Genomic DNA, 13,369 nt, shown 5'->3' with positions numbered 1-13,369 from the left:
GGGGCGGCAGGACGGACCGCGAAGCGCCCTTCCCCCGCGGGGCCGAAGCAGGCGCGCCGCAACCCGGGAGTGAGGCGGGAAGGGGGAAATGGAGGGATAAGGGATAACTGGTGAGTGCATCAACAAGTAGGGTCAGGAGGGGGAAGAACACGTAGGCCACACGGAAATTATTCGTGGCTATCTCCAGAATACAGGATTTTAGAAAGGTAGGGAGGGACATACGTAAAGGAAAGAATAAAGCCTAATTAATCTGGGGAAAAAAACTACTAAAATGCATTTTAAAATTTCCATGCTTGCACCAGTTGATGTCTGTATATATTTTACTTTGATTCCTTGCAAATGCTGACACTTTGGATCACAGTTCACCCTTCTGGAAGTGCTCCTCAGCTGATGCCTCCCTGTGCAGAAGTTTTCCATCGCCTTTCGTCCAGTACCACAATCAGTAAAATTCTCCTTGCGTACAGCAGTGAAGAAGCTCTTCCCTAGTGCTGGTTTTCCTTCCCTCCTAGCTGGTAGTGATGGCGATGGAATTGGATCATCTGCGGGTTGCTAAGCGGTGTGACTGGGCAAAAAGAATTAATCTTCATACCTCCTATTTCAAATGACGATTGCTCTTCTGAGCATCTCTTAAGTATCTTTTTAAAGTACCATAGAGGTGAGCTGACCACATACAGCATTTCATTGACCTTACAGAGACATATAAATTTAACTTTATACTGCACAGAAGTAATTGGAAGTTGTATGATGATCCATTTTTCAAGAAATGCATTCAGTTTTACTTCTTCATTGGACATATAACATATGATCATGTGTGATTAATTTTCTTAAACCTTCAGTGGAATTGGATTTCTTAGAAACTTCAAACTTATTTTCGAATCAATAAAAATGTCCCCAACTAATACTTTTTTTATTCACTTATTTGCATAGAAGTGATGAAAAATAGCATGTCACTTAGTAGTTTCTTGATTAGTAAACCCAGCTTAAAAGATAATAAATTGATAGTTTTGGAATTTAGGGTCTATTCCTTAGTTTTCCAAGCTGATCTCTGAGACCCCTTAACAGGTCAGATTCTGTTCTCATTAATCCAAAACAGTTTTTCTGCTATTTTGCCCTAATACTACTGTCTCATGGTCACAGCAGCCAAGTTCTTCCTCATTTGTAAGTATCAGATCCAGAAGAGCATCTGCCCTTGACAGGTGCTTGATCACCTTTGGAAGGAAATTATAATCTATGAACTCAGGAAACATTTTATATCATTGTAAAGGTAGCAAAATTAGGCCCTTAAAGACACTGGGTCCTACTATGGTCCATACAAATACGTCCAGGCATGCTTGGAGATCGAGAACAGCGCTCGAAACATCTTTTTCATATCACCAGCCACTTTCCACTGCTGCTTTCTGGACAGAGAGCCACAGGAAGCATAACGATTACACAGAGGAAACCAGATAATCAACACAAGGAAAATGTGTCTTCTGCCAGGAGTGAAATACTGTAGTTTGTTTCCCTTGGAAGCAAGGAGGGGAGGAATTAAAACAGCTGGGTCTTTGGTTATGGTTCTCTCCTGAAGCTCCTCTCAGTGTGACACAGCTGTGTGCTACGTTATGCACAGGATGGTGCTGGTAGAGACAATCTGTCCATTACTACTTAATTCAATCCTAAACACTGGTATATTCCAGGATATTGTCACTATTAATGTGTAGCAATGTTGTCCAGATTTGTTATGCCATTGAAGTTAATTGTCTGCATACTTTTCCTATAAATTATTTTCCTAAAGAGCCTGTGCTACAGTATTCCATGCTGCAGTCAGGATCAATGCTGGCAAGAGTCTCTGTCAGGAGTGAAGGAGAATCTAGAAACAGATACCAAGTAAAATCTTGTGAAATTGCTAACAAGGAGTGTGTGTGTTTGTGTGGGTGTGTGTGGGTGTGGGATTTTTACCACTGAGAATTTCCAAAGTACTTGTAAATATAGCACCTGATCAGTGAAATTAGAATGGCAGGGACCAAAGTTTCATCCTAAAGATTAAAGTTTCTGAGGTCAGGCAGAGAAGAGAGTATAACTGAAAGTTATCAAGGAAATCATGAGGCATATCATATAAAACTGGTAAAGTCAGTACTTGAGCCTTGCTGAATTGTCATGTGCATACAAATGAGTGAAGAATAAATCTTCCCAGCCAAGATTAGAAGTTGGAAGAGTTAATTCTCCTACAAGTATTTATATACTCAGTTACTACAATATACTATATAAATTATATAATTACCACTATATATATGTGTGTGTGTGTATATATATATATGTGTGTATATATATATATGTAAAAAGAGGCACGAGCTGTGGACTTCTACTAATTTCTTTAGGTAATGTATTTGGAAACATAACACAATAAAGAATGTAATGTTCTTTCTAGATACTGTAATTGTCTGTATGACACCTTTGGTTGACTAGGTACCACAAGGTGTATTATATGAAATCCTAAGCTGGAACTAATCATGGCCTTTAGGAATTCAAAGAGTATAATTATTCCTTGAAGAAGATGGTATATATGCCAAAAAGCTCACGTGTCTTTTGTGAATAAGTAAATCTATACTTTAAAAATTGTTAAGAAAAAGATCTATTCAGGAATATTGCAAATACTATTTTAATACTGCTGGACTTCTCAAGGACTTTTTCCTTCTGGACACACAGCTGGAGCAAGGGCTCTTAGAGATCTTTGTTTCTGATAGCATTTGTGCACTTTACCAGTTAATTTTGCCTTTTCCAATAGATTTGTTGCAGGCATTTTTAGTGGTATAAAACATGCATTTGTAGTCCTGATTGTTTTTATAACATCAGACCTTTAAAATAGCCCTACTTTATTATTTAGTGTTTATTTATATAGCAATATAGATATGGATAGCACTCTCCAGGCAGAAGAATACTCCTAAAATGTAGCAAAAATCTTCAGGCACTGCTTGTGGACCCCAATACAGCAAATTCTGGACATCAGGTTAATTATATTTTCAATCTCCACTTCCATTTGCTGAAGCAGTATTAGCTAAAGGAGAGGTGGACCTGCTGTAATGCTGAAGGATACTGTAGAGAAAGCAAGAGTCAATTTTCTTTTAGAGGGTGGAAGATGATAGGTTTTGACAGGTACTGTCCATTTCAGCTTTTTGCAATAAAATGGGAAGTGTGTGCAGCATTTTACATCTCCTAAATAGATTACCCAGCACATCCACACACACGTGACAAATTCCAGTTTCAAATCTAAACAAGTATAAATCTTAGCCAAATCTTGACATTTTACCCTCCTTCTGGGGCTTGTCTCCAGGAGGCAGAGAAATTTCTCTTCTCCAGCATCCTCAGCTGTAACAAGTAGTGCTATCAACCCTGCAGAAAGCTATCAACCTAATTGTACAGCAAGGTAGAGTACTCATCCAGAAAAACATTGGTAAAGTAAAAATTCTCTAAAAATTCAAATTTTTTTATGCCATCATGGTATAAAAACTCTATAAGCATTGCTAATTATAGGCCTGTAGGGATATTTGCCATCCTTTGTCATTGCCCTAAAATACAAGGATATGTTCCCAATGATCAATTGCTCTATAGTATATTCAGCTGTGTGTCTTACCTACTTAGCCAAAATATCCAGGGAAAAAATTTTGTATGTGAACCCTTCAGCATCCTATCCAGCTATTGGACCAAGTGTTTTACTGCTGATGACAAAGGAAAAATCATTTCTCCAGCAATCATACCATTTCCTGGCTTCTGGGAAAAATAGAGAGTCAGCTGTATGAAAGCTTGCCTGTCCTGACTATCCATTTAAGAGTCTCCTGCAGTTTGATGCTTTTCTTCAGGCTTTAGGCTTTTAGTATCCTTGAATCAAATAAAAATCTTAGCTTTTAATGAAACGCGTCTGTGGCTGTGGAAAAAGAACCCTTAAAAATGCAAAACCTTAAAATGCCATAAACCAACAGTGAAATAATGAAGAACAGTTGTCTTCAGGGAAGGAAAGATAGGGAACATTACATTGGTTTAATTTTATCAGGGTTTTAATACTATTTCTTTCATAGAAGAGAGTTTTATCCTATCTAACATTCCCAAAGAAATGATGACATGGCTGACCCAGATCCTTTATAGTGAGAAAAGGTCTCCAATACTCTCATTTTTGGTGTAGTTCATGGTGCTGCAGAGTTGGAAATAAAGGTTCAGTACAAAACGTTCCTCCACAGAAGTTATTTTGGTTTATTATTGCAATTTCATGAGAAACAGAGGTGAGGGAGGGAATATGATGATTCTTAAGATTTCACGTGTCCACTGAAGAATTTTCTCAGAGCAAAAGAAAGATCATTTTCTATCTTTCTGTGTCCCACAAAATAAAAGAAAAAAAATGGCTGTTAATAGCTGGAGGCAACAGAGCTTTACAGACAAAAAAGCTTTATTTTGACAATTGATTTTTCTCACTCCTTTTCCTGTTTTCTCCCCTGTCCTGCTGGTGGGGAGGGAGGGAGCCACCAGCTGTGTGAGTGCTCACTTGATAGCAAGGGCCAGTGCATCGCAACCTCAGATCCAGTTAGGGATGTGAGACAACTATAATTATAGCCCCTCAGATAGAATTGGCAGCCTGTGTTTGGTGGGTCTACAAATACCTAAGTACTGAATTAAAATCCTAATGGAGGACTTGGGAAGGGTTGAGATTTGGTGGTGTTTGCATGTTTCGGGAGACTGAACACATTGGCATTCTGACATTTTAGCATCTATCTAACATCTATAACACTAAATTAAGCAAGGCTGGAGGCTGATCCTTTTTCCTAAGTACAGCTAGTACAGACTCACATATATACTGCCCAAGACTAGCCTCCATTAGGCTAGAAGTAGCTAAGTGGCTGGGTTGATCCTAGTGGAGGCAATATGCATGTCCTTACTAAACTCCAAGTGTCCTGAGAGCCTTAGGTGGTACTGCCATGACGCTAAAACTTGATTATTATTTTGGGGCTATTTCAGCTCAGTGCATCTGAAGCAATGTGAGGGATGGGTTGCAGCCTGTGAAATGTGTTTAATAGCATGAAGCTGAAGGGCTGATGAATGATACACTGGAGTATCACACAGAGGCTGTGGGATGAGTTTCAGATGCAGAGATGCTGGGATAGTGATGAAGAAATGTTTAGGGTGGACAAAGTAAATCTGTTACACTTGTTAATCCTGACTTTCTAGGGGTCATGTCTGGCATGAGCCATCCTTAGAGCCAGACCTGCGTGTTGTCCTGGACAGAGTTATTTCAGATTGTCCACAACAGAGCTATGAAATAAATGAGCATGGAAGCAATAAAAGGGATCGAGCTTCTGGTGCTTGGGTTCATTTCACATCCCTCTTTTTTGAGCAATGCAGATGTAAATATTTAGATTCTACTGTTACTGTTTTCAGCCAAAAGTTTCTAAATTTCAACAGGAAAACAACACTACATCTGAATTTTACATAACATTGTAGGATTGAAGATACAGCAGCAGTGGCCACATTAATTATAATCAATTTATGTAATTAAATATGGGTTATTAAGACATCAATCTGCATGGATAAGAACACTCCAGATGTCAAAGCTGGATTTTTACCAGATAGGGTGTCTGTAGACACAGCTGTTATTCCACAAATCTTTGCAGTCCTCAGATATGACTTTGCTATCATTTCTGTGCTGCTTCTAGTGCTTCTGCATCTCCTGTATTGACCCTGCAGTCCTATGGAAGGGAGTAAGCTTGATGCTTGCTTTCATTTACCAGCACCTTGTACATTAAAAATATATATATATTTGTGAAGAGAAGTGATGCAAGGGACTATGCACCAGTTCACCCCTTACAACACACTTGCACTCCAGAGTCTCTGCAGAGTGATTTGTGTACCAGTGAAGATCATCTCTGCTGCAGAATATGTTAGGAGGGACAGTGGGAGGGGGAGACTATTGGTACTGCCTTCTTGGGGGAGCCCTAGGAGATGTGTCCTGGTGGATATGGAAGCTCTGGGAGGTGAGCTGCTGGTGATGTGGTCCCAAGGAGCATTACAAGCACCAGGCAGCCTGTGGTTTTCCATGTGGCATTTTACTTTGCTCCTTCCCCTGCATGTGTGGAGAGAGCTGTAAGACATAGATGGTCTAGGCAGTCAGGAAACCTCGCCAGCAGTGTGCTTTTAGTGTAGCTTGATCAGCTGAAGACAAAGAGTGACAAGATGTGCGTGTGTGGAGCTGGATTTCCCTAGCTCTGCTGCATTAACCTGGAGTAGCATTACTAGTTCTTTTTCACTTGGGTTAGAAGCTGCCAAACATCTTTTTTGTACTAATGATACTAAGAAGGTTGCTGGTTATCCCCATCCCTGCAGATCGCATAGATACACTACCACTGCTTAGAAGTGATCACTCAAGGGATCTCCATTTTCAGTAAGTGGATCGTGTATTTGTCATCTATTCAGGTAGAATTAGGAAAGTCAAAGTAAAGAAGTTTTCTGATTGAGCAGAATTTAAAGGCCAGATATGGAATTTTTCAGGACCATTGCCTTAAGATTTATCTGAAGGTTAGTTTTTAGTTCCACTTTCATCTTTCTTTGTACACTCATGCAAAATAGAAACCGGTAAACCCCTTGTGAGAGACTGGACTATGACTCAAAACAACTGCCCATTTTTGGGAGCACCAGTGGGCTTTGCTGAGACCAGGTTTGCAGCCACAGAGGAAGAGATGAGTTTTTGGGTGTGTAATGGCAAACCTCTGGTCTGCGTAAGACAGAGGGGGTGAACTTATAACTGCCAGAGTCTACAAGCTGGGCTTTGAAGCCGATAAGAGGCAAACATTGTAGAGACAGGATGGTGCTTTTTCCCACGCCAAATTGCCCTCTCTTATACACACACCCCCAATGATGGATCAGGACTTTCAGTCACCACTTTGACCAACAGCAACACTCAAGTCTCATCGTAAATCCAGGGGTGGTAGTTACGTATCTTCCTACTCTTACCCTTTCTTTCTCTTTCTTCCTTTCTTTTCCCTTAACATTTTAAGTGATATCTTTATGCTTTCATATTGCCATATGTTGTGGTTTAGCATAGCTTGGTTTTTAGCTAAGGAGCTAGATACTATACTATTACTATAGATAATAATAACCAAAATGACTATATATCTGTTTTCCATTGCAAACAAGTTGTTCTAAAATTTTATATATATATATATATAAAATTTGCAAACAACAATCATTCAGTGTTGTTTCACTCTGATCTGCCCCAAGGGATCTATTAACAAGAACCTGGGTTACCCTCACCTTCAGGGGTGGGTCATAACACCCCCAAGAGTTACTCTCTCTGTCCTAGGTAAATGTGAAGTGCTGGGTAAAAAATAGTCAGAAATATATCAGAAATAGATCAGAAATATATGTCAGAAATATATCAGAAATAGATCAGAAATATATGTCAGAAATGTATGTCAGAAATATATGTCAGAAATATATCAGAAAAATGTCAGACCTCCCCATGCTTCTGCACAAACAGTTGTCATCCAGTTTATTAGTACAGATGAGCTTTGCTGTCACCCTGTTACTCCTGCCTGCCTGGGTGCTGTGACTGAGATGATCAAACTTGAGCTTCATCCAGAGGATGCCTCAGAAACCAGTACATGTATTGGCATGCCTACCAGTCAAAAGTTCAGGAAGGGGTGGAGCTTACCAGGAATTGAAACTGATATGTGGTAAAGCAATACTGGTTTCTGTCAAGGCAAGGTACTTGCAAAACCATGTCTGGGGTTGGAGGATGGAAGGAAGGCAGCAGGTACAGGACAGCAACTGCCTCCAGTACTCCCTTTTCCTCTCAGGGTAACCCCTGGGGTGGCAACAATGAAACAGAGAAGGGTAAAAACACCCAGAAGCTGACAACATCTGAAGAGAAACAAAGAGACCAAGCATCAGCCCACCAGCAAGAGCAGTGGTAAGTAACAAGGAGCCGGACTAAGATGATTTACCTGTATTGGGTGCCCGTTCTCCAGCTTACTCAAGCTGCACACCTTTAAAGGTGCACATACTTTATAGAGAGCCTGTGGATATGGCTGAGCACACAAGCAGCATGTTGTCATCTTCTTGAGGCTTCCTACGTGGGACCCAAGTTGTTCTGGCAGGCTTCTTGATAGCATGGCTCACACCCTGTGCCATAGCAGTGACCCGTTCTGTACCTTGGATACTGGCATATGTGGTGTCTGTTTCTTGGCATCCCTTTTCAAAGTGAAATTTCAAATCTGGTTCTAGCTCCCCGTTTTCTGTGTCTCCTAATATTTCATCTTGGAAAGTCTAAAAATACTTACTTTGGCTTAAGAGATGGATATAGGCTGCATTCCAGCACTGCTCTGAATGCAGTCAAGGACACAGAACAGCTTCCAGGAACTCATGCTGACAAAACTAAAACCAAAGCTTCAGCTCTCAATTTCATTTTGTGCTTTATTGGAATCTATGCTTAGTCTGTCTCTGGCTTTCCAGTGACAATCCTGAGATAGCTTGCATGAGCCGTATCTTGCAGATACAATACAGAATAGAAACTGAAATCTCTGTGTGTATTTTATGCACACATGTTTAATATAAATATGCTTAGATGACCATAGCTAATTGTTTAGTCTTTTTCCCCAAATGTGTTTTTTCTGAGTTCTCAGTAACAGTGCATATAATGCTAAGATTATTATTATTGTTATGTGCTGATTTTGCTTAGCTTGCTTTTTTTTCTCCCGGCTTCCAAAGGGCAGCTGGCGAAACTGCAAACTGTTTCAGTTTCCTTTCCCTTCTTTCTGGATGAAGAAGGTGGAGCCATGTGGGGAGGAGGTGTTAGGCAGCTGATGCTGAGCAGAGATCAGCAGCTTTCCATTGAAACCCATGAATGCTTGCCTATTAGGTAGTAGTAATGATACAGGGACTATTAAGAGCTGAGTCCCTTTAAAATCCATCAGCGCTTTAATGACTGACTTTCAGGAGAGCAAACAACAATTCCTCAGTTACAGTCTGTTTATTTTCTGCCACTTCCAAGTATGAAAAACTCTCTGTCTTGCCAGCTCTCACAGTGCCATATATCCACAGTAGAACGAGGACAGCCCCAGTCCGTTTATGTAGCTGTGCTGTGTGCATATTGTTGCTGTTTGGGTTTTTTGGGGGGGGGGAGGAGGCGGCATCAGGGATAGTGGGAGTTTTCCCATTGCCATGACTGTCTTTGCCCAGTTTTTGTCTGGGATACAAACCCCCTGGTATAGGTTAGGTGAATAATTAATTAATTGGTTTGCCAGAGCTCCCTGCAGAATTTAAGGCCAGGGCACATATAATCACACAAATCCCTGTTCCCTCTTTGATCTTACATGATTCTTGTGGACATAAATCTGTTGTGCATCCACTGAAAAGACTGAGTAGTATTTTTTGCTATGTGAAAAGATTCTCTCTGCATCTTCATGAAGTTCTAACAAAGAATTAGTTCCTAAATCCTGGATGTACAAATTAAAGCCTTCATTAGTATGCAGTTAGTGAAAAGAAGGGATGAGGAAAAGGCAGGTTGAAACAGAAACCATGTAATATAAGCGGGAAACAAATAGTCGAAAAAGGAAGTGGACAAGACTGGTGTTTTCATCCTTCCCTTGAGAAGGGGGATGCTACCTGGCAGTTTGAATGGGATGAAGCCACTTAAATGGCAATGTCCTTAACTAACCCAGATTAATTGGAAGATAGTATCTGAAATACTGAAACAGAACAGAGGAGATATTTATTTTTAAAAAAAACCCAATTGTTCCATTCATTATTACTTTGTTCTGTTTTCTCAAGTTAATTTCAAGAAAGATTTCAGATTAAAATATAATTTTAGCCGTGATAAAGCTGATTCAGCTTTTTAGCCACCAACCTATTTTAGTATGATCTTTAAAACTAAAATACTGGGACACCCTCAGAACGGTCCAGGTTTTTGGGCTCTGGAATAACCAGAGCAGTTGGAGAGCTGAAGTCACAGGGTGACAGAAGAAGAAAAAAAGCACAGACTAGCATTACTAAAGGCTTTCTGGAATATGCATAGCAGAGGGAACATGAGGGGCCCAAGTAGGATACCTCTGTGCCAAGTAGTGTCTCTATTCCAGCTTCTGCTTGCTATTTGTTGGAAACAGACAGGGATATGGTTTTGCTGCCAGCAAAGCAGGAGTTGGAGTCTCTTTTGAAGGCTCTGTGTGAATTGTTTCCATGCAAACTCTCAGTCTCAGGCTGCGAGAGAAGTTGGGAATGGGAAAACATCTCAGTAGCATCTTAGGGTAGGATCAGGAGACCTTTTGTTTAGACTGGACACATGAAATATGTGTGGGATGTAGCATGTTGCAGTCTCGTTCAGTACTCAATATTCAAACTGGACTTTAAAAAAGGACAAGGTGGGCAGATGATATTAGAGGATAGTTTTGCTTTGGAAAAGCCCTTATATGATATGTCAAGGGTGAGAAGTGACAATAAAGTGGTCCTAATTAGGAAAAATACTTGTTCAAATGCAAAATTGAAGTCACACTTTGTACATCCACATCCAGTTATACATAGAATGTGGTCTCAGGCCATGGAGAAAAAAGTCACCAGGATGACAAGAGCTTGAAACTGCTTATAATAATAAGCTTGCATTTAAGTGGCTTCACTTTGTCTGCTAAGTGCCATGAAATTAACTTGTAGAAAGCGAATTCCCAAATTGCCCCTGTTCATACCTATTCAGAAACAAAAGTCTGTACAGAAGAAAAGGTGTAGGAAAGTGGGGAAATTAGAGGGTGAACTATAGCTAGTGCCTGAAAAAGAAACGGCTGCCCCCATTCAGCGGTCTGTCTTTAGTGCCTTTAAAGCTGCCAAAAATAATATTGGTTCTGGTAAAATCCATTAAAAAATGAAATTCGAAATAATAAAACCTGAAGATATATTGCTGCACAGCTGGTAACAGTCCCTCATCATTTTGTGTGAAAGGAGAGCGAAGTTGCTAGAATGCTTGATTCGAGAAACTGTATTCTTTGACTGCTGGAGCCAAATCCATCAGAGCTTTCTTGCCTTCCTTTTCCAATCTTAATCCTGAACTCAAAAAAAAAAAAAAAGGTGTTATAAGACACCCCATCCTTTTGCTGATAGACTATACTTAGCAGTTCTGATTTTTTTTTCATGAGCTGAAGTTTCTTTAAAATAAAAAAAAAGTTAGTCTACAAAACTGTAGGCAGGTTTTTAGCCAAATGCTTGTTTTGCCCACTGCCCAGCCACTGGTGGGAGTGCTAGAAAGGTAATTTGAATTATGCACTGTCTGTTCAGGGTTTAGCTCTCCACTTGCTGCACAGGAGAAGTCTCCCAACTCGGTGTCTTTCAGGCTGATGTACTAATATTTACAGCCCAGTGGAGTGACTCAGAGATGCCCAGCTTCACTGTGGTCAGTAGCCAGCCTTTCCTCCAGCCACCTGATTGGTGGCAGGGTCTATGTAAGACAATACCTGTACTGTTAGTCTGGTCTGTGGGGGTTGCTGTTCCATATAATGCATGGAGGAGGGGAAGAAGTCCTTCCAAATTCTGTATTAGAAGGCTTTTTTGGAAGAGCTTGTTTTTCACAAGCCCTGACATGTTCCCATGATGCACAGCTCGGTGAGGAGCTGTGGTGAGGTGATGAATAGGGAATGTATGGGAGGACGCTGTGTTTGGGCAGGGGCAATGAAAGGACAAATTCTCTGATGCAGACACAGCAGAGGAGGAAATACATTGTTGAAAAGAAAAGAAGGGGGGGAGCAGAGATGAACATGCCAATAGCTTAAATCTCAATGTTCATGCATCTGACCTGCTGAGCTCTCCAGGCATGCTGGCAAGCCTGACATGCAACACATGCATGCCTCTGTAGTGCTCGGCTCAGCACTTGGTGTTGCCAAGCCCAGCACCTGGCCTGCCCACGTATGGATGCTCCATGCTCCTCACAGCTAGTGATTACCAGGTGCTCCAGCTGGCTCTGGCATGCTCCCTAAATCCCTGACACTGTGCTGCACTGAGGGAACTGAGCTGCTCTAGGACGTGGGGACAGCATGAGCTGGGTCTGATGCTGATCCACAACACTGCCACAGTGAACTCTGCCCCTATGGTGTAGTAGTCTGACCACAAGTGCAGGCTGACTAATGGCACGTTAGTGTTTTCAGAGGAGAGAAAGTTGTGCTGTGAGCCAAGTTTGGGCGGAGAGCTACCCCTTGGCTCCCTGATTTGATCCTTCAGTGTGGCAATTTCCTTGGAGCTTTAGAAGTTGGTTGAGATTGTTTAAAACAGAGTAGTAGCTGAAGCATGTGACCTTCTTTCTGATGTGCTAGGACCACAACAAGCTGCTGAGTCTGAGCCTCATCTAAACTGTTGGAAATTCAATTCCAAGTTTCAGTTTTAGTCTTTGGACCAAATTTTAACTCAGGAATTTCTCTACAAGCATGTGAGTAACAGCAGAACCTCAGGTCTGTTTCTTTCCTGCAGCCTTCTGACTCTTGCTTTCTCCTGGGCTCCTCTCTGCTGCTCTCTCGCTTCTCACTCTTCCCCCTTGGAAGTTCACTTCTTCAGGATTTAACTCTTTGCTTTAACCCAAAGCTTCACAATGGCAAAAAAGTTGTCTGTTCCTAATGGAAGTTTTAGTTAACCAAAGGGACCAGATACAGAAGTGAGTTCCCCTGGTGTAATAATCTTCCAGCCATCATTTGAACTGTGGTAATGAAGTGCATTCCTGGCCTGTGGCAAACACAGGACAAAATCCATGGAGGTAGGTATTTGGTGATAAACATTTCCAGCTAATGTAGTTCATTTTCTGCCTCCCGTGTTAAGAGCACACATGCAGTGAGGATGAATCAGACAGTGTAATGCTAAGCCTCAGTAAATCACTTTTGTCTCTGAGCTGCAAACTGGTGAGATGATGCCGCTGATAAAGATGGAAAGCCAGAGCCCCAAGCCTGCATGCAAGGTTTGTACACCCTCCTAGAGCTCCACTTATGGCTCTGCTGGGACACAGAGCATATTGCTCAGCTGAGGTCTAGAACTGTGGCTGTCGATTATCATTAGCATCTGGCTGTGTGTGCATTGCAAAATAGGGATACCTACAGGACAGTAGTCTGCTTGCTGGGATTTGGCATCTTGTAGCCCGTTAATTTGGCAGCTTCTGCACTGCTCAGCAGCATATGGCTGTTCCATCAGGCATGGGAGCCTTGGTGAAAACAATACTTTGTGGTGGTGTGGACTTGACAGCTCTTAAAACAATTCCTGATAAATGAATGCAAAGTTCAGCTCAGTGTTATCTTTGAAGGAAATTCAAGAGTTGACTTTGGCAATTTGGTCTCTGTTCTCTTTTTAGTTCAGTCTTAACATAGTATCTAATGCAGTATCTCACCCATATCTT

The 13,369-nt window shown here is 41.2% G+C and overlaps 1 protein-coding gene and 1 long non-coding RNA gene across 2 annotated transcripts in view; both read left to right on the top strand.

Annotated features, from left to right (window-relative positions):
• The first annotated feature begins 19 nt into the window (after window positions 1-19).
• On the top strand, window positions 20-899 carry LOC108446597. Its single transcript, XR_001861821.1, has 2 exons — window positions 20-110; window positions 362-899. It is a non-coding gene; the product is annotated as an uncharacterized LOC108446597 (long non-coding RNA).
• Window positions 900-7,700: 6,801 nt separating this feature from the next.
• The window catches only part of EPSTI1 (epithelial stromal interaction 1 (breast)), a 49,635-nt gene continuing 43,966 nt past the window's right edge, over window positions 7,701-13,369 (top strand). The window contains exon 1 of the mRNA XM_017733578.1: window positions 7,701-7,930. Coding sequence (XP_017589067.1) covers window positions 7,740-7,930 — 191 coding nt within the window. The 5' untranslated portion in view covers window positions 7,701-7,739. The remainder of the gene's footprint in view (window positions 7,931-13,369) is intronic.

Source organism: Corvus brachyrhynchos, unplaced genomic scaffold (genome assembly GCF_000691975.1).
Source record: "Corvus brachyrhynchos isolate BGI_N302 unplaced genomic scaffold, ASM69197v1 scaffold202, whole genome shotgun sequence".
Classification (NCBI taxonomy): Eukaryota; Metazoa; Chordata; class Aves; order Passeriformes; family Corvidae; genus Corvus; species Corvus brachyrhynchos.
The sequence above is the reverse complement of the archived record's forward strand: the minus strand, read 5'-3'. Positions and strand labels throughout refer to the sequence as shown.